General features: G+C 36.2%; 1 protein-coding gene across 10 annotated transcripts in view; it reads right to left on the reverse strand.

Moving 5' to 3' along the window:
* Positions 1 to 19763, reverse strand: part of FAM13B (family with sequence similarity 13 member B) — an 87892-nt gene that overhangs the window by 24217 nt on the left and 43912 nt on the right. For all 10 annotated transcript variants that reach the window (XM_027076617.2, XM_027076614.2, XM_027076611.2 and 7 more), the window contains 4 exons: positions 14513 to 14554; positions 13619 to 13774; positions 11717 to 11849; positions 1681 to 1745 (listed from right to left, as the gene is read on the reverse strand). In XM_027076617.2, coding sequence (XP_026932418.1) covers positions 1681 to 1745; positions 11717 to 11849; positions 13619 to 13774; positions 14513 to 14554 — 396 coding nt within the window. The remainder of the gene's footprint in view (positions 1 to 1680; positions 1746 to 11716; positions 11850 to 13618; positions 13775 to 14512; positions 14555 to 19763) is intronic.

The following is a 19763-nucleotide window of genomic DNA, read 5'->3' on the forward strand; positions in this document are numbered from 1 at the left end:
AGACAACTACTTCTAGACCTCTCCTTCCTCAAAACATAATGGTAACATGTAAAAAGGAAATTTAAAATTTCAATTCACCTCTTATTCCCCTATAAAAATGAACCCCTATTTAGAACAAGTATTAGAGCAAGCTGTCACAAATGATCTCTAACTATCTGACCAGTCAACAGAGCATCTAATCTCATAATGGGTTAAAAGTTTTCCCCAAAGATATGGTTATAATTTACAATGATACACACAGATGCTGCTTCTATCCTGCCACAACAGTGTGTACCTAGAAGACAGGTCTTGATCTAGCTATTCCAAGTCATCCCTCATATATATAATTACCTTATTCTTCCTGAGTATGAGAAATGACCTAAATTCCCTGGCAAGCTCAAAGGCAAGCTTCCTTTGATTAGAGTGGGAGCAAATGGCGGAACTCAAGTCTTCTACCTTGAGACTACAAAAGACCCGATCACCTTAATTTGAGAAACATGAGTGTTAAACATGCAAAATGTAATCCATCTAACCAAGGAATTCTTTGGATCTAAGAACAAGTTTGCTAACCTATACACAAGTTGAAGAGGAAAGATCTTTTCCAAAAAGATTGAGTCCTCACTAAATGGATCCTTATTGTTCTACCAAATCCAGATGTCATCATTCTGGGGATGCCTGTTAATGCTGTTAATCTTATATCTTCAGCCCATAGCTCCAATACTCCCTGGGCTGGAAGAGGATCATTCCTGCCTCCTGAAAGGAAGCACAAGGGACTGCTGTAAGCAGGAAATCTGTGGACCTTCAGAGTATGGAGACACTCCAGAGACATGGCTCCAAAGAATTTACTTACCCTCAGAGTACAGGTTTCCTATTCGCAATTAAGAAAGACAATGGCATTAACACAAGTTTACCCTTGCCAACACGCTATCACCAAATCAGTAATGTTGTTTCAGAATCCTCAGTATTTACATTCTAGTCTGTGTTCATTACTGATGTGTTTTCTAAATACCAAATCATCTTTCCTAAATCATCTTTCCTAAGAAAGTTATAATACATTTCTTGGCAATGTCTCAGGAAATCAGAAAAAGGGACAAGACCAAAACCTACTCAGTGACTCAAAATATTCTAGAAAACTTCTGCTCAAAAGGACTCTATCTATCAAGTATCTATGGAGACCACATATGGCTGAACTACTCATTGCTTCAGGTATCTCCCTCCCATTTTTGCTGGCCAATGAGGAAACAAGCACAAACTGCATAAGAGTGCACTACCCTGGGACACACCAAGGAGGAGCTGAAGGGGAAAAAACCATCCTGTACAAATGTGTTAAAGCAAATATACTATAATCTTTCAGTTAGTTATCCACAGTTCTATGCCTATGAATCAACTTACTGAAAAGTGTATTCAGAATATCCATAAATTTCCAATTGTTCTACAAACCAATTGAAAGTTTTTAAGTGTCTCCAAGAAAGCTCTGTTCTTCCCTCTGAATATTTTCCAAGTTATAACTAATGTCTGTCTGAACCTGTAGCCCCACTGAATATTTATGAATATTCTTCATGCATACCATTAAAATAAAAAGTTGGTTTTTTAGATTATCAAAAATGTTAATAGATTCATGTAAAAAATTCACCCCCAAATGTGTAAAGGGCTCCAATTCTCAAAATGACCAATTAATTAGTAATGAGAGGAAATGCTTACCCCTCAAGACAGCCATCTTCACTGTCACCGTGGTCACTGCATGGCTCTAACAGTATACCTACAGACTGACAAAAAGAATACCACTGCTGTATTAATGGAGCTCCCAACACCCATATATGAAAGGAAATTTCCAAACTAAATTCTATTAGATTACAAGTCAGTCAAATGCCCCCTTTTAATTCTTTGTAATCGTCTTTAAGTATTGGCATCCCTTTTAACAGAGAATAATTTATCTTTCTCAAAACTTGAGGCCTGTGTGCATGTGTGTGGATGTGTGTGTAAAACGGAGACCATGTATTCTCACTACACTATTAAGAGGTACTACAGTTACTATCACATTCCTTTTCCTTCCTTAGAACCCTTTCCTCCAAAAAGGATAGCTTTATTGTCCTACCTGCCAACTGCTGCTTCTCTTTCTTCCCAGCCACAAACATGTTAAGTTGGTAACTTCCTAGCAGGTAACACAGAAATCATTTGGTTCACCACATCCCCTTATCATATACATTTGAAATAACAACTGTAAACCTCAGAAACACATGAGAACACTCCCCCTATTTTCTAATGAGTCTAAGGACACCATCCTATTCCTGTTCGTTCCCCAGATACTTACTGAGCCTAATAAAAAAATCCTGTGCATTACTACAAATTATGTAAACTCTTCAGTGTTTTTGAGAATCACTTCCAATCAACAGTTCAATTCTTAACAAACTATTTGTCCAGTTTTAATATGAAAGACAGTTCATAATTATCTGGAAAAAGCTATTAAATTACTTTTCCATTTTCCAACTAAATATCTCTTTGAGGTTGAATTGGCTTCATGCACTTCAAACAAAAGAACCTATAGCAACAGACTGAATGCAGAAGCAGATATGAGAATCCAACTTGACTTTTATTAAGTCAAACAAGCATTAATGATATTTGTAAATATGTAAAATAATACCATTCCTCAAAGTAAAAAATGTTTTATGTAGCCTTTTTTTTTTTTTTTTAACATTTATTTATTGTTGAGAGACAGAGACAGACACAGCATGAACAGGGGAGGGGCAGAGAGAGACGGAGACACAGAATCCGAAGCAGGCTCCAAGCTCTGAGGTGTCAGCACAGAGCCCAACATGGGGCTTGAACCCACGAACCGTGAGACGACCTGAGCCGAAGTCAGACGCTCAACCGACTGAGCCACCCAGGCGCCCCTATGTAGCTTTTTATTAAGCTTTTTATTAAAAGCAACCTTATTTATAGTAACTTGAGTGAGTTTAATAAACATTTTTTTAATTTTTCAATTTTAATTTTTAATGTGGTAAATAATAATCAATATACCTATGTAAATAAAATCCTTCTAGTATGTTCAATAACTCTTAAGAATATCAAGAGATCCTGAGACTCAAACCGTGAGAACCACTGATCAGACTTCAGCAACCTCTCTGCTCTGGAATACAGCTTTACATTCTTAAATATGAAGGCATCTGGGCTCGGGAAATAATCATTACCTAGACCCAAGATTTAAAATGAGCCTTGGTGGGGCACCTGGGTGGCTCAGTCAGTTAAGTGTCCGACACGTGATTTCAGATCAGGTCATGATCTCACAGTTCATGGGTTCAAGTTCCACATCACACTCCAGAGCCTGCTTGGGATTCTGTCTCCCTCTCTCTCTAAAATAAACATTTAAAAAAATTAAAAATTAAAAAAAGTAAGACTTGGTGTTTTACTCCAAGAACCAAATTCAAGTCTCATCACAAATGAGAGTTACAATCGTTTAATTGCCTATCTTACAGTTACTGGAGAGAATAAAAAAAAATAGCTTACAAGAAAAACTTATAAAGCTCTATTATAAAAGTACACTATTACATCACCAACTCTAATTTAATCTATAATTCCTTATACTATGAAATAACTGAAACAAGTGTAAGGACTGACAGAATACCTACATATTTTCTAGCCAGATGTAGCCAACATAATTCTTAAACAAATAGTGGAAAGAAGTAAAACAAACAAAGAAACAAACAACAACAACAAAAAAAAACACGGCAAGTGGAGGGAACATAAAAGAAAGAAGCAGTGACAGAAGACGAATGCTGATAGCCCAGCAGTGAAATTCAGACTAAGAATATAGGGTTATGCTCTAAAATATGCCCCAGGACAAAAAAATAAAAGCTGTTAGAGTCAGGTTAAAGTATGGCCAGATTTCAATTTAAAAGACAGAAATATGCAATTCTTTCTTAAGAAACTAAAGTATGTTTTATCATGTGAACAAATTGTACTTCCTCAGAATTCACTCCACATAAAACATTCATTCCTTTGTACATGGGTAGAAAAAGCTTTTTTATTCTAAACTATCACCAGGCAAAACAGCCCATACTCTCCCCCCGACCCCATCCCTTCCCCACAAACATCAGCGTCCTCAAAAGGAGGTCCAGGCACTGTGGTCTCAATTAAGGTAAGCCAGAGAGCTCTGGTGGTAGTGGTGGTGGCGGCAGTACTAGTGGGAGGAGCAGCTGCAACATAATCATAACGCCGATGTTTTGGGGGCTGTCACAGCTTACTGCCAGGAACTAATTAAAGCCTGATGGGCATTTCCAGTAATTTATCTGGCCTCCACCCATTCCTTATGCATCCATTATTGAAGCTTCCACATTGTTTAGTTCCGCATCTTCCCATCTCCACTTATCTAGTACTCAAGCATGCTAATAGTTACTTCTTTTAAGTAAGCTAAATATTCTCATTCCACTCTCACATTTCATCTGCTTAGTAAACTCTCACTAAACAGTATGTTAAATATACTTCATTATAAGCCAATTTCTTCCATCGATTAATGTGGTCAAAACTGGTAAGTCTCCACAGCAAAGAAAACCATCATTAGAATGAAAAGGCAATCTAGTGAATGGGAGAAAATAATGGCAAGCAATATATCTGACAATAGGTCAATATCTAAAATGTATAAAGAACTCATACAACTCAACAGGAAAAAGACCCAAACAATGCAATTTAAAAATGGGAAAAGGATCTGAATACACATTTGTCAAAGAAGACATACAGATGGTTAACAGGTACATGAAAAGGTATTCAACGTCACTAATCACCAGAGAAATACGAATCAAAACCACAGTAAGATAGCATCTCACACTTAGCAGAATGGCTATTATCAAAAAGACTAGAAATCACAAGTGTTGGGGAGCATGGGTGGCTCAAGTTGGCTGAACATCTAGCTCTTCTTTTAAGTTTATTTATGTATTTTGAGAGGGGTGCAGAGAGAAGGGGAGAGAAAGAATCCCAAGTAGGCTCTACAATGTCAACACAGAACCCAATGAGAGAATTCATCTCACAAACTGCGAGATCATGACTTGAACTGAAATCAAGAGTCAGCCACTTAACCAACTGAGCCACCTAGGCACCCTGAACATATGACTATTGATTTAGGCTCAGGTCATGATCCCAGGGTCGCGGGATTGTGCCCCACTTCAGGCTCTGCTCTGAGCAGAGAGTCTGCTTAAGATTCTCTCTCTCCCTCTGCCCCTCCTCCCCTCGCAGTCAAGAAAGAAAGGAAAAGAGAGAAAGAGGGAGGGAGAGCAAACATTGGCACAAAGATGTAGAGAAAAGGGAACCATAGTGGACTGTTGTGAAAATGTAAAGTGACCCAGCCACTATGGAAAGCCGTATGGACGTACCTCAAAAAATTAAAATTAGAACATATGATTATCAGCAATTCCACTTTTGGATATTTATCCAAAGGAAACAAAACAGTAATTCAAAAAGATAACTGCAGCGCCATGTTCACTGTAGCATTATTTACAATAGCCAAAACATGGAAACAACCTAAGTGTCTATCAATGGATGAATGAATAAAGAAAATGCGGTGTATATATTTATATATTTGGAGTATTATTTTGCCATAAAAAAGAAGGAAATCCTGCCATTTGTCACAACATGGATGGACCATGAGTGCATTATGCTAAGTGAAATAAGTCAGACAGAGAAAGACATATGCCATATGATGTCATTTATATGTGACATCTAAAAAACAAAACAAAAACAACCTCATAGATACAGAGAACAGATCTGTTATTGCCAGAGGTAGAGGCTCGGGGGTGGGCAAAATGCGTGAAAGCAGTAAAAAGGTACAAACTTCCAATTAGAAAATAAATAAGATATAGGGATATAATGTAAAGCATAGTGACTATATTTAATAATTCTGTATAGTATATTTGAATGTTGCTAAGAGTAGATCTTACAAGTCTCATCACAAGAAATAAAGTTTTTTAACTGTGTGGTGATGGATGTTAACTAGACAGGCTTGATCACTTCATAATATATACAGTATCATGTTGCATACTTGAAACTAATATGTCAATTATATCGCAATTTTTAAAAATGTTTTTATGTTTATTTATTTTTGGGAGAGAGACAGAGCGTACGCATGAGCAAGCAGGGGAGGGGCAAAGAGAGAGGGAAACACAGAATCTAAACATACTCCAGGCACTGAGCTATCAGCACAGACCCCAATGCGGGGCTTGAACTCATGAACTGTAAGATCATGACCTGAGCCGAAGTCAGACGCTTAACTGACTGAGCCACCCAGGTGCCCAATTATATCGCCATTTTTAAAAATAGAGAGAGACTGGGATTTAAAAACAACATAACGAACACGTTACTGAATGACTGTTTCCTGGCAGAGGTTTTAAGTATTTTCGTAACTGTTAAGAAAAAACAAAAACAATCTGAGGAGATCTCATAATAGTACACACTGAAGTGACAATCATCTATCTCTTGTGCTCTATCATCTAGCTCTGTGAGACCTTCCCAAATACATCTGGACTCCACTTGAAGGAGATTACATCTCAGTAATCTCTCATTGTTTGGAGGATATAAATAAATGTAAGTTTGTTAGGTATCAACAATCTTGAAATGGATTGATTTACGATAAAGTTATTGATAAGAACAAGTATTTTGATATAATCTCTAATCAGGCTACTGATCACTTTCAACCCCTCAAAAACAGTCCAAATTCCTGTACAAACTATTGTACCATTTACAGATCACTCTCCTATCAGTACAAAAATTCTAAATATTTACTACAAATCTAGTAGCACATTTAAAAAACCCAATAATTTGCTAAAGACTGATCTGATAAAAGACTGTTACTCAAAATAAACGAAGAACTCCTAAAACTCAACAGAAAACAACCCAATTAAAAAATGGGCTTCGGGTTCGTGAGGAAAACAATGGGCAGAAGGCCTGAACTCATTAAAGATACAGATGACAAATAAACATATGAAAAGATACTCAACATCATTATGGCATTAAGAAAACTGCAAATTAAAAACAACAATGAAATATCATTATACACATATTAGAACTGCAAAAATCTGGAACACTGACAACAACAAATACTGGTGAAGTAGTGGAGCAAGAGGAAAACTTAAACATTACTGGTAGGAAAGCAAAATGGCACAGCCATTTTCGAAAACAGTTGGAGGTTTCTTATAAAATTTGTACCATTTGACCTATCAATTATACTGCTTATTATTTACCCAAAGGTGCGAAGAACTTATGTCTACACAGATATTAGTACCAGTGTTATTGATAACTGCCAAAACTTGCAAGCAACCAAGATGTCCTTCAGTAGATGAATGGATAAATAAATTGTGGTACACTGCAACAATGGCAATGACTAAGCGCTAAAAAATGAGCTATCAAGCCATGAAGCAAATGTGAAAGTAACCTAAATGCATACTACTAAGAAACCACTATGAAAAGGCTACATACTGTACAATTCCAACTATACGATTCTGGAAAAGGCAAAACTATGCAGACAATAAAAAGATCTGTGGTTGCAGGGGTGGTGGGAGAAATAAACAGAGCACAGAGGATGTTTAGGACAGTTTAAAAATCACAGTATGAATATTATAACAAATACATGTCATTTTACGTTTGTCAAAACCTATGAAATGCACAACACTAGGAATGAACATTAAGGTACACTAGACTGTGAATGATTATGATGTGTCAAGGCAGGTTCGTCCTTGGTAAAATACGTACCATTCAGGTGAGTGACGGTGATAATGTGGGAGTGTGCCTGTGTTGGGGCAGGGAGCATAGGGGAAATTACCATACCTCCCTCTCCATTTTGTTGTAAACCTAAAACTGCTCTTAAAAAAACAACAAAAAAAAAGGTTTTGGGGAAAAATAATTCTTGCATTGTTAACAAAGTAAATGATACACCAATTTCATTCAACACATTTACTTAGGGGCACCTGGCTAGCTCAGTCAGTAAAGCACATGACTCTTGATCTCAGGGTTTTAAATTCAAGCCCCACACAGGGTGTGGAGCCTACTTAAAATATATATATATATATATATATATATATATATATATATATATATATATATATATATATATTTTATTTAGTTGCCTACTATGTGCCAGATGTTACTCATGTATTCGTCACATATTCCACAAATACTTAATGAATACCTATGTGTTCTAGATAATGGGATGCAATAATGAACAAATAAAAATCTCAATCCTCATGAAGGGTTGAGGGATTATAGTCCCTGGTGGGAGACAGACAGTAAACTACTAATTTAAAAGATATGTGCAATAGCGGTAACACTATCAAGGGCAAGGGGGAAAAGGACCGAAACTTCAGGGACTAGATGGGGGTGGGTCAATGGGAAGACCTGCTAATACTAATACAGAGTGATGAGGAGATTTGGCCTTACAGAAAAGGTAAAACTGAGTAAACATCTACAAGGTGAGAGGAAGAAGCAAACCACAGGACACCTGGGAAAACAGCAATCCAGATAGCTAACCTTAAGACTGAGCTGTCGGGGGGCCTGGGTGGCTCAGGTGGTTAAGCAACCAACTTCGGCTCAGGTCATGATCTCACGGTTCATGAGTTCGAGCCCCACGTCAGGCTCTGTGCTGAGCCTACTTCAGATTTTGTGTCTCTCTCTCTCTCTGCCCCTCCCCAGTCTGCACTCTGCCTCTCTCTCTCTCTCTCTCAAAAATAAACAAACATTAAAAAACTAAAAGAAAAAGAAAAAGACTAAGCTATCATTCAGTGTTTCTGCAGTACCTATTCCTCTATTTTTATACCTAGATGGCAATGGAAGGTTCTGAGAAGAGAAAGGAAAGGAAAATTCTCTAATTTTCCTTTTAAAACAATCACTCTGGCTGCTGTGCTAAGAAGAGACCACAGGAGGGCAAAGATGGTATCAGTTACCAAGACTATATTAATCTATTAATCTAGGAGAAATTATATTGATATGGACCTACAGGGTGGCAATGAAAATGGTAAAAAGTGGTGGTCAGACGCCAGATAAACTTTGAAGGTATTGCCAACAGGACTCTGTAAAGAATGGGATGTGCAGCGAAAGAAATCAAGGATGACCCAAGGCTTTTGGTCTATGCATGTGGAAGGAGAAATTGCCCTTTACTGAGATTTTAAAGACAAAAAGAAGAACAGCCATGTGGACAAGATTATAAATTCAGTTTGGCGCCTGTAAAGCTTAAAATGCTTACAAGATATTCAAGTGGAGATGTTAAGTATAACAACTCGATATAGGAATCAAATTCAAGAGAAAGGCCTCAACTAGAGATATAAATTTGGAAATCTTTACAGGTAGACAGTATTTCAAAACCATTAGATGAAATGATATTACCAACTGAGTGAATGAAAATAAGCAATCCGAGAAATGGGCACTGGGCTGTTCCAAATTTCAAAGGTTCAGAACACGAAAAGCAACCAACAAAGAAACAGAGCAGTCAGTCAAATAGAAAACAACAGAGAAGAATGAGATATTCTGAAAGCCAAGGGGGAAAAAACAAAACAAAACAAACAAATGAATGAATGAATAAATAAATAAATAAAACAAAAGAACCTATCAAGGTAGTGTGAGTAATTAATTAAATCAAACTGTACTTTTAGGTCAAGTAAAATGTGCAAGAGACATCATTGGTACCTTGCAAAAGCAGTTTCAGAGGAATGATGGGGCAAAAGGTTACCAGAAGTAGGTTTAAGAGAGAGTGGAAAGAGAAGAATTAAAGAAAAGAGACAATTCAAGTAATTTTATTAGAGGGGGAAGCAAAAAATAGGGGATTATCTACATACAGGGGGGTGAAGAGTCAAGAGAGAATTATTTCCTACACATGGGAAAATAACATTTTACACTGATGGGAATGATCCAGTAGACAGGCAGAAATTGAAAATCCAGAAAAGGGCAAGGAGACTACTACATGAAAAGGGATTTATCTAATATACCAGCATAAGTAAAAGCATTAATATATAAGTAATATACAAGTGGAGTAAAAATAACAGGAGCAACTTAACTTCAGTGAACGTTTCCTAGTTTATAAAATAATTTTATACTTCTACTTCTCTGGATACTTATAATAATCCTCTAACAGAAGTTATTACTCCCTACCTGTCTAAAGAAAATCAAGGAGCAGATAAGGAAAGTTAGGTAACTTGGCCAAAGTCACACTGCTATTAAAAGGCAAAGCCAGAATACAAATCTCAGTTGACAGACCCTAAATTCTTTATTATACCTACACTTTAGTTCATGACTTAGAATGAAAACATGCTGAATAAAAACTTCCTTATCCATTAAGAATCTTATTTTAAAAAGTTATCAAAACTAAACTGTGAAACATGTTGTACAAAGATACTGCATGGATGAATGGATAAAGAAGATGTGGTATATATATATACAATGGAGGATTACTTGGCAATCAAAAAGAATGAAATCTTGCCATTTACAACGATGTAGATGGAGCTGGAGGTATTATGCTAAGTGAAATTAGTCAGTCAGAGAAAGACAAAAATCATATGACTTCACTCATATGAGGACTTTAAGAGACAAAACAGATGAACATAAGGGAAGGGAAACAAAAATAATATAAAAACAGGGAGGGGGGACAAAACATAGGAGACTCTTCAATATGGAGAACAAACTGAGGGTTACAGGAGGGGTTGTGGGAGAGGGGATGGGCTAAATAGGTAAGGGTCACTAAGGAATCTACTCCTGAAATCATTGTTGCACTATATGCTAACTAATTTGGATGCAAATTTTAAAAAATAAAAGATATAATTTTAAAAAAAAGAAAGATACTGCTTTGTGTACGTATATGTATATAGATGTGTGTGTGTGTATTTATTTATTTTTTATTTATTTATTTTGCATGCCCAGCACAGAGCCCAAAGCTGGGCTTGAACTCACGATTCTGAGATCAAGACCTGAGTTGAGATCAAGTGTCAGACACGTAACAGACTGAACTACCAGACACCCCAATTTGTATATTTATTGACGTTACTTTAAAAGCAATGCAACCATGGACAATTTATGACAGTGAAAACAATTTAGTTACTTTTTAAAAAAATTTTTAATGTTTATTTATTATTTTGAGAGAGAGAGAGAGAGAGAGAGAGAGAGAGAGAGAGAGTGTGTGTGTGTGTGTGTGTGTGTGTGTGTGTGTGTGTGTGTGTGTAGTGGGGAAGGGGCAGAGAGAGGGAGACACAGAATCCGAAGCAGGCTCCAGGCTCCAAGCTGTCAGCACAAAGCCTGATGTGGGGCTCAAACCCATGGAATGCAGACCACGATATCAGGACCTGAGGTGAAGTCAGATGCTTAACTGACTGAGCCACCCAGGCACCCCACAATCTACTTTCAAAATGATGTTCATGGGTTTTCTCTATGAAAAGATCCCGCGTTCTTCAGGAAAAAATTGGGAATTAGAAAAAAAAAAAGCTTTTAAAAAGAACAAAATACAACCATAATACCACCAACCACCTCAGCTAACAATGTCATTTGTTTCCTTTCAGGAAAATATTTTTAAATATTTTATATCTACTTCTCTACCCAATGATGGTTCCTGATCTTTACTGATAGAGTGTATGTTCTTGGGACTCATAATCAAGAAAAATGTGTGTGTCAACAATAATGAACTATGACTTCTGGTATGAAAGGAATACACAAAGCAATCAGAGTTGCAGGTCTAGCACACCTAACCCAAAGATCTTTTATTCTTTCCATGTCTTACCTGGTTATTTTCTTCATCCTCAAATACAAAATCTTGCTGCATAACTTCACTGTCTAAATTAGTGCTAGCCACAGGTTCTGAACAGTCTCCGTTACTTTCACTGGCATTAATAATATCATCAGCAATATCAACCCTAGTAATGAAGATAAAAAATCAGATCAGGCCAAATGTTGAATATGTAATGCTTTTAAAATAAATAAATATCAATAATGACCTGAAACTTCCACTTGTTAAGATAATGAGTCCTTTTCATAAAACTCCACACTTTATTCATTTTGCCAATTAGATTATTAAACACACGAAGTTTATTTTTGTCTCTCCAGGGAATGCTGCGAGAAAACTACCTTGTTTGTTATTCCCTTTGAAAATTTTCATAAACAAATGAACAGCTGAAAGAATAATTTATGTGCCAAAATAATTTCCCTTACAAATGCATACTCTCAATCATAATCATCTGTTTCAATTAAAATACAAGTCTAGCACTAGACACTAAACACCACAGTGTCCAACACTTTATCAAGTACAACAGTAGTTTCCTACTACAAATTTTGCATGTTACATAATTTATTCAGAATTACAAAATACTGCAGTAGGCTTTCGTTTACAAAGACAATACCACCATCAATGATAGAACATGAGTTATTTCCTCAGAGATAAAAATAAGGTTATTGTGTGAGCATGGGCATAGGTTTTCAGGATCTCTAGCTAAAGACTAACGCCAAGGAATCTACTTATATGAATTATAACCTTTGGACTACTTTCCTACTATTTCCAACTTTTAATTACTGCTGTTTTCAGATACTATTTTCCTTCATATTCGGCCCAATACTCTTAAAAGCAATGCTTTTAAGCAATCCAGTTCTATCAGTTCCAATCATGCCTTCAAAGCAACACAAATCAGGGCCACAAAGCTCCACAGGCTGGTGATGCCATCTCTTCAGACTACAGAGCACACCTGCAAGTTGTACAATATGGTATTCCTAAAATAAACATATTGCAACCCTTGGTTTTCATATCCATTAATTTTTTTCGGTTTCAATTCATATTTAATAGCTATTCTAATGCACTATACACACTTGGCCTTTTAAAAATCTAATTAAAAAAAAGAAACACTCTACCCAATCTTTTTTTTTTTTTACCTCCTATGAACCCTCCAAATTTGCATACATCTTTCTCATCTGTCCTCCAAATAAAAACTGGTAAATAAAAACTATGAAATCACCACATTATGGTCTCAGAGAAAGGCACGTATTTATCCCTCAAGTGCAGGGCTGAGGTAACAGGAAAGGAGATGAGGCTTTTTATCCATTTAAAAGTAACAAGTGCAATGAAAAGTGGAATAACATCACACAGCACAGACATACTTTTAACTTATACAAGATTCAACTATTAACAACTAACCTAAAAAAAAGTATGCAGGGAGGCCAGCAGGGTAGTAGCTTGTGACAGGGGATAAAATTTAAAAAGCAAAGGATGATTCTGCTCACTATTTCACTTAATGACTATGCAATACAAGCAAAGTCAATCTGGTGTCCCTGTACCTTGCTGTCTAGATCACTTCATGTCTCTCATGGTGAGACCATGTGTTGCACACAGTATGGGACTTTAAGTTTTTTTAAGTTATTTTTCATACAACATAGTCCCTAAAGCTAAGCTCACTACTTCATCTGGTGCTCAGGGAGGAAAACCTGGCAGTATTGGACTTAATGTCTACCATCTTAATGGAAAATTTAGATTTTCAATATTAACTATATACAATTTACATACAAATTTATACAGTCACTTTCCACACACACTTTCAGAAATCCCCAAGATCCCATTTTAAATAAACTATGGTTTTTAGAAGATAATCAAACATTTTATAACAAGAAATAACAGTAAAATGTTGTAAAAGTTTCTTACTGGTTATTAGATCCTTCCCCATCACAATTAATACTTTCTGCTTCATTATTACACACCAGACTTTGCTGTTGTAAATTCTTAAAATCATGATCTATGCTGCTCTGCAGATCAAAAAGATGCTGTTCCACAGCTGCTCTAATTGTTCTTTCTAAAATGCTACAAAACAGAACACATTTTAGTAAGAAGCAGTCACCCTAACTGGGCATTTGGCCACATAAATATGAACATTAAAACCAATGACTAGTAAAACAAATTATCAGGGTAATGAAGTGTATAAGCTAGCATACAAAAAGAAACATACAAAAGGAATACATGATACTAGGTTAAATTTTTAAAAGAAATTTGCCCAAATTAATAGACAAATCAACCATACTATCACTATTACTACCAAGGTGGGAAGGATCAGCTGTCCCAGTATTCATTCCTCGCAACTATACAGAAAACCATTTAAACAGACTTTTCAAAGCTACATTTATAACGCAAAACAATTTGTCAATACTTAGCTAAATCAAAGAAAACTGTAAGGACCCTGTCCATATTTTTTACATGAAGTCTACTTCTTAAAGAGACCTACTGACATTTCTGAATCATTTCAGAAGATCAAAAAGATCATCTGAAGAAAGTTCAATCTTTATTCTATACATATATATAGAATATATATATATATATATTCTGTATATATATATACATATATATACATACACATATGTATATATACATATACATATGTATTTGTCCCTACTGCAGTATATAAAATATTAACTAGGTTTCACTAACTTATGTACAGTCCTTCCTCTAAAGTAAGCATAATACATACCATGATTTTAATTTCCACAGTTTAGTAACACTTTTAATATTAAAAACAGATTTGTCTTCTCTAAGTATACTACTTACTCTGCAGAGGCTGGTAAGATGCTGATGGGAGATAAATGGGCACTGTAATCAAAGAAAGAAAAAAGCTATTAAAACTTTTCAATATTAACTTCATGAAGTGTTGAAAACTGCCACATTTGCATGACCTTGACACAACCAGGAGAGCATGCACTAAGTTACATGTTCATCTCTGGCACAATGTGATGCTAATTTTCTAAAGAATTTGTTTTTCATACAAAACTATACATACCCATGTGTATAGGCAACCACTTCATTTGGTGCTCAAGTGAAGAAACACTGACCTATTCCAAGGCTGAAGGGGAAAAAAGTGTACTACTAGCCCAACAAAAGCACCTCATCTAGGATAGTATGAAGGCATCAGTGCTCATTCCGTACTCCCTGCCAAGAGTAACAGCATGTGCTACTGTTCAAGTCACAAAAAAAGGCAAAATGGATACCAAAATCAGACTATCATTCACTGTGCCAGTAGCAGACCTTCCTCAGCCAATTCTGCACCACAGTATCTACTGATACTTATAAAAATAGACAAAATAATCCCATTTTTACCATAGTTAAAAGTTCAACTGACACCCACAATGAAATGTGGACACCACTAAAACGTTTAAAATAAAGTGTTGGTGAGGATGTGAAGCAACTAGAACTTTATATACTGCTGGTGGAAATGTACAATGTTCCAACCACTTTGGAAGCCAGTTTGGCACTTTTTTTAAAAACGTTTATTTATTTTTGAGAGAGAGAGAGAGAGAGAGAGAGAGAGAGTGTGTGTGTGTGTGTCAGGGAGGGATCAGAGAGGGAGACACAGAATCCAAAGCACATTCCAGGCTCCGAGCTGTCAGCACAGAGACCAACGCGGGGCTCAAACTCATGTTCAAGTCAGACACTTAATCAACTGGGCCACCCAGGCACCCAGTTTGGCACTTTCTTATAAAACTTACCAAATGGGGCAAAAACGGGTGGGGGCACACCTGGCTGGCTTAGTTGGCAGAGCCAGCAACTCTTGATTTCGGGGACGTGAGTTTGAGCCCTATGTTGGGTGTGGAGATTATTTAAAAATAAAATCTTAAAAAAAAAAAAACAAAAAAAAAAACTTCCTAAACGAGCCCACAATTGTAACTCCTGGGTATTTAATCAAGAGAAGTGAAAGTATAATTCCATAGGAATCCTTGCACAAGCATAGCACCTTTATTCGTAATAGCCAAAGGTATCAACCCAAACAGGTGAATACAGAAACAAATTGTAGGACATCCTACAACAGAATACACTCAGCATTTTTTTTAAATAAAAGGCACAAACAACTGAAAAATGCCAAGAACATGAATCTCAACATGATGCAAAGCAAAGATGCCAGACACAAAAGAGTACCTACTAGAGGGGATTCCATTTACATGAAATTCTAAAACAGGCAAAACTAATCTATACAGTGGGGCGCCTGAGCGGCTCAGTCGGTTAAGTGTCCGACTTCAGCTCAGGTCATGATCTCTCAGCTTGCGGGTTTCAGCCCCCATCAGGTTCTGTGCTGACAGCTCAGAGCCTGGAACCTGCTTCAGATTCTGTGTCTCCCTCTCTCTCTGACTCTCCTACACTCACTCTCTCTCAAAAATAAACATTAAAAAAAATTTTTTTTAATAACTAATCGATACAGTGACAGACAGGATATCAGTCGTGACATGGGGCCAGACTGTTGGGTGATGGTAAACAGTGTGTGTCTTGACAGTGGTGGTTGTAAACACATACATGCAAATGTGTACGTTTATAAAGTGCATTTTATGGAGTGAAAATTACAGCCTCAAAGTTGATTTTTTAAAAATGTTTATTGATTTTGAGAGAGAAAGAGAGCAGGGGAGGGGCAGAGAGAGAGAAAAAGAGAGGGAGAGAGAGAATCCCAAGCAGGCTCCACAACGTTGGTACAGAGCCCAATGTGGGGTTCAATCCCACGAAGAGTGAGATCATGACCTGAGTCAAAATCAAGAGTTAGGATGTTTAACTGACTGAGCCACCCAGATGCTGCTCAAAGTTGATTTTTAAAGAAAAAAACAGTTAACAGAAAAAAGTAATCTATAGCAACAGAAGCCACAGAGCAGCTACTTTTGGCGAAAAGGCAGATGGAAGAATTTGAGAAGGAAGAAGTAACCCAGGTGGTGGTTATACTAGTTGAGTTTTTGATAATTCAATAACCTTATGATTTGTGAACTTTTCTGTATGTCTGTGACTCAATAAAGAGTCACTTTTAAAAAGTAAATTTAAATCAGTTTTATGAAAGATCCCCTGTAAATGTGCCAACACAAACTCTAACCAACATAAGAAACAAAGTCTATCAGATTAATATTCACAGGATTCTCTGCAGGAAACCAAATAACATCATTTACCATTCATGCAGTAATCTTCAGGTCTCCCTTACAGTAAACATATGAGTAGCAAATTGCACAATTGCTTTATCAGACAACAGTAAGCCACTCTGGTTTGGCACACATAACATCTCTCAGCTTTATAAAAAAAATTTTTAACAGCCAGTATTATGCTAGTTTTCACGAACAGATTATTCTTAGTTCTAAATGCTTTCATGCTGATACCCCCAAGGGAAATACTTAAAAATTTTTCAAATTTTAATGATGTTTTTGGGAAGTTCATTTCTGAAGGAAACATTGGGGAGAAAAATCACATATACGTGCACAAAAAGAGTTTAGCCATGGGTCCATTTCTAGTAGTTTCAAATGAGCTGAAAGTTAACAGTGACTTCCGCAAAACAAAACAAAACAAGAAAAGATAAATGAAGGTCTTCCTCCAGAGTGCTTAAATGTCAACTAAGATTAAGTCTTTTTCTGATATTTTGCTACAATGATTTGTTGTTTATATTTTTCATTTCCTTTACGGGTTGCCTATTTAATTATTGAAGATCTATCTTTACATGGTCTGATCAGTTATATTTTCCTCAGTAATACTTGCAATTTCTAAGCTTACACACATTACATACTTACATGATTAGAAGTATTTTGTTTTTAATACCTGACAGTGTAGTATATCAAATGGTATGAAGAAAACGTATAAATCCAACATCCTTCCCTTCCCCATTTAATTTGTGGCTTCTGGTGAGCTTTTCCTGTACTGTACACCAAAATCTCAACAAGTTCTAATTCTCAACTACTTAGTCCATCAGTCTGTTACTAAAGCCTGATACCATGTTTTAACTTTTGTGGGAGTATATATCCTGTTATTTTTCAAATCTGCCATTGTTAGGCAACTACTTACTTAACTTCTCAGAAGAATTTTCTCACCTTTTCCCATCAGACTAGATTATTAAAATGCTAATAGATACATGGATATAAGAAAACTTACTAGAAATGCAAATCTAAAGATTAAGATAAAATATATATAAATAATTATATATAAATAATTTTTAAAATAGCATGTTTTTATAATTATACACACACAGGCTAGTAAAGATTAAGCCAGAATGTGGAGGCTTTCTTACAACCCCTAAAACAAGGATTTGATCCATGGACCACCTATATCACACTGTCCTGGGGTGACAGTGCTATTTTATTGGAGATCTATACCCCACCCCAGACCCTAAAAACAATAAAGCAAAAATAAATAACATAGCACTGGCACAAGAAAAAACAAACAGAACAGAAATGTACCCATGAATACACACTTGATAAGGAACAAAGGTGGTACTACAGAAAGCAGGGAAAAGGGCAGTCTTTCCAAAAATGAGTACTCGGACAATTTGTTAACTCATATTGAAAAAAATAAGTTGGCACCGTCTCACACACAAGGACAATATAATATAATGTAGATTATACACCTAAACAAGAAATGTGAAGGTTCTTAGAAGGTAATAGAAGGTTACCAGTAGGTAATTCTTAGAAGTAACAGAAGTTCTTAGAAGGTAATATAGGAATGTTAACTAAACTGAAATTGAAATTTTAAACGTAATAAAAAAATAAAACAAATAAAATTTATTTTTATGGTAAAAAAAGATAATACAGAAATATATATTTAGAAAAAGATTTCTTAAACAGAACCCCAAAAGCACTAACCACAAAGGGAAAAGAACAGTAAACCTGAATGAAATTAAGAATCATTCTTCAGAAGACACAATATGAGAAGGAAAAGGCACAACATAAAATGAAAAGATATTTCCAATGCATACTTTTAAAGGGCTCCTCCAATTCAACAAGGAAAAAAAACAGTAGAAAATCAAGAAACAGAACAGCTATTTCACAAAAGAATTAACTGATAATACACACATGAAAAGGGGATGAACCTATTAAAATGACAAGGAAATAATATTATATATCCTCCAAAACTGTTAATACCAAGTGTTGGCAAAGATGCGAAGCACTGGGAATGCTCATGCACTGTTAGTGTAAATTGGGGCAAGCGCTTTGGGAAACAATTTGGTAATATTTACAAAAGTTAAAAATCAAATTTATGTCTTCATGTACATGCATACGTGCACCAGAAGATGTATATAAGAATGTACACGACAGGGGCATGTGGGTGGCTCAGTTGGTTAAGCGTCAACTTTGGCTCGGTTCATGATCTCGTGGTCCATGAGCTGTCATCGCAGAGCCCGCTCTGGATCTTCTGTCCCCCTTTCTGCCCCTCCCTCACTTGCGCTTTTTCTCTCTCTCATAAAATAAACTTTAAAAAAAAAAATGTACACAACAAAAATAAATAATCAACAAGTAAAAATAATCCAAAGGTCTGCCAATATTAAATTGGATCACTGATGTGTAATCTTAGGATGGAATACTTTACAGCAATAAAATGAACCACAATGACCTACGACATGGACAAATATCACATACAATGTTTAGTGAAAGCAGCTGGATCAAAAATATATACACAGTGACATTTAATTTGCATAAAGCTAAAAACTAGTGTCAAAAAGTTAGCATAGTGGTTACCGTTAGAGGGGAGAGAAGAGATCAGGAGTGTGAGACCTACTGGGGTGCTATCAGGGTTTATTCTAGATGCGGATGGTGGTTACAAAGATATGTGCTTTGACTAACTTGCTTTGCTATATACATTGATGCCTATTTCTGTGTGCATGATTTATTTCCCAATTTTTTTTAAAGCTTTTAAAAAACAGATTTCTGTGGCCCTCCCAGAGGAGGTAGGGTCCAAAAGTCTACTTTTTTTTTTTTTTAATATTTATTTTTGAGAGAGAGAGAGAGACAGCACAAGCAGGAGAGGGGCAGAGACAAAAGGAGACACAGAATCCGAAACAGACTCCATGCTCTGT

The sequence above is a fragment of the Acinonyx jubatus genome, chromosome A1, assembly GCF_027475565.1.
Source record: "Acinonyx jubatus isolate Ajub_Pintada_27869175 chromosome A1, VMU_Ajub_asm_v1.0, whole genome shotgun sequence".
In the NCBI taxonomy this organism is placed as follows: domain Eukaryota; kingdom Metazoa; phylum Chordata; class Mammalia; order Carnivora; family Felidae; genus Acinonyx; species Acinonyx jubatus.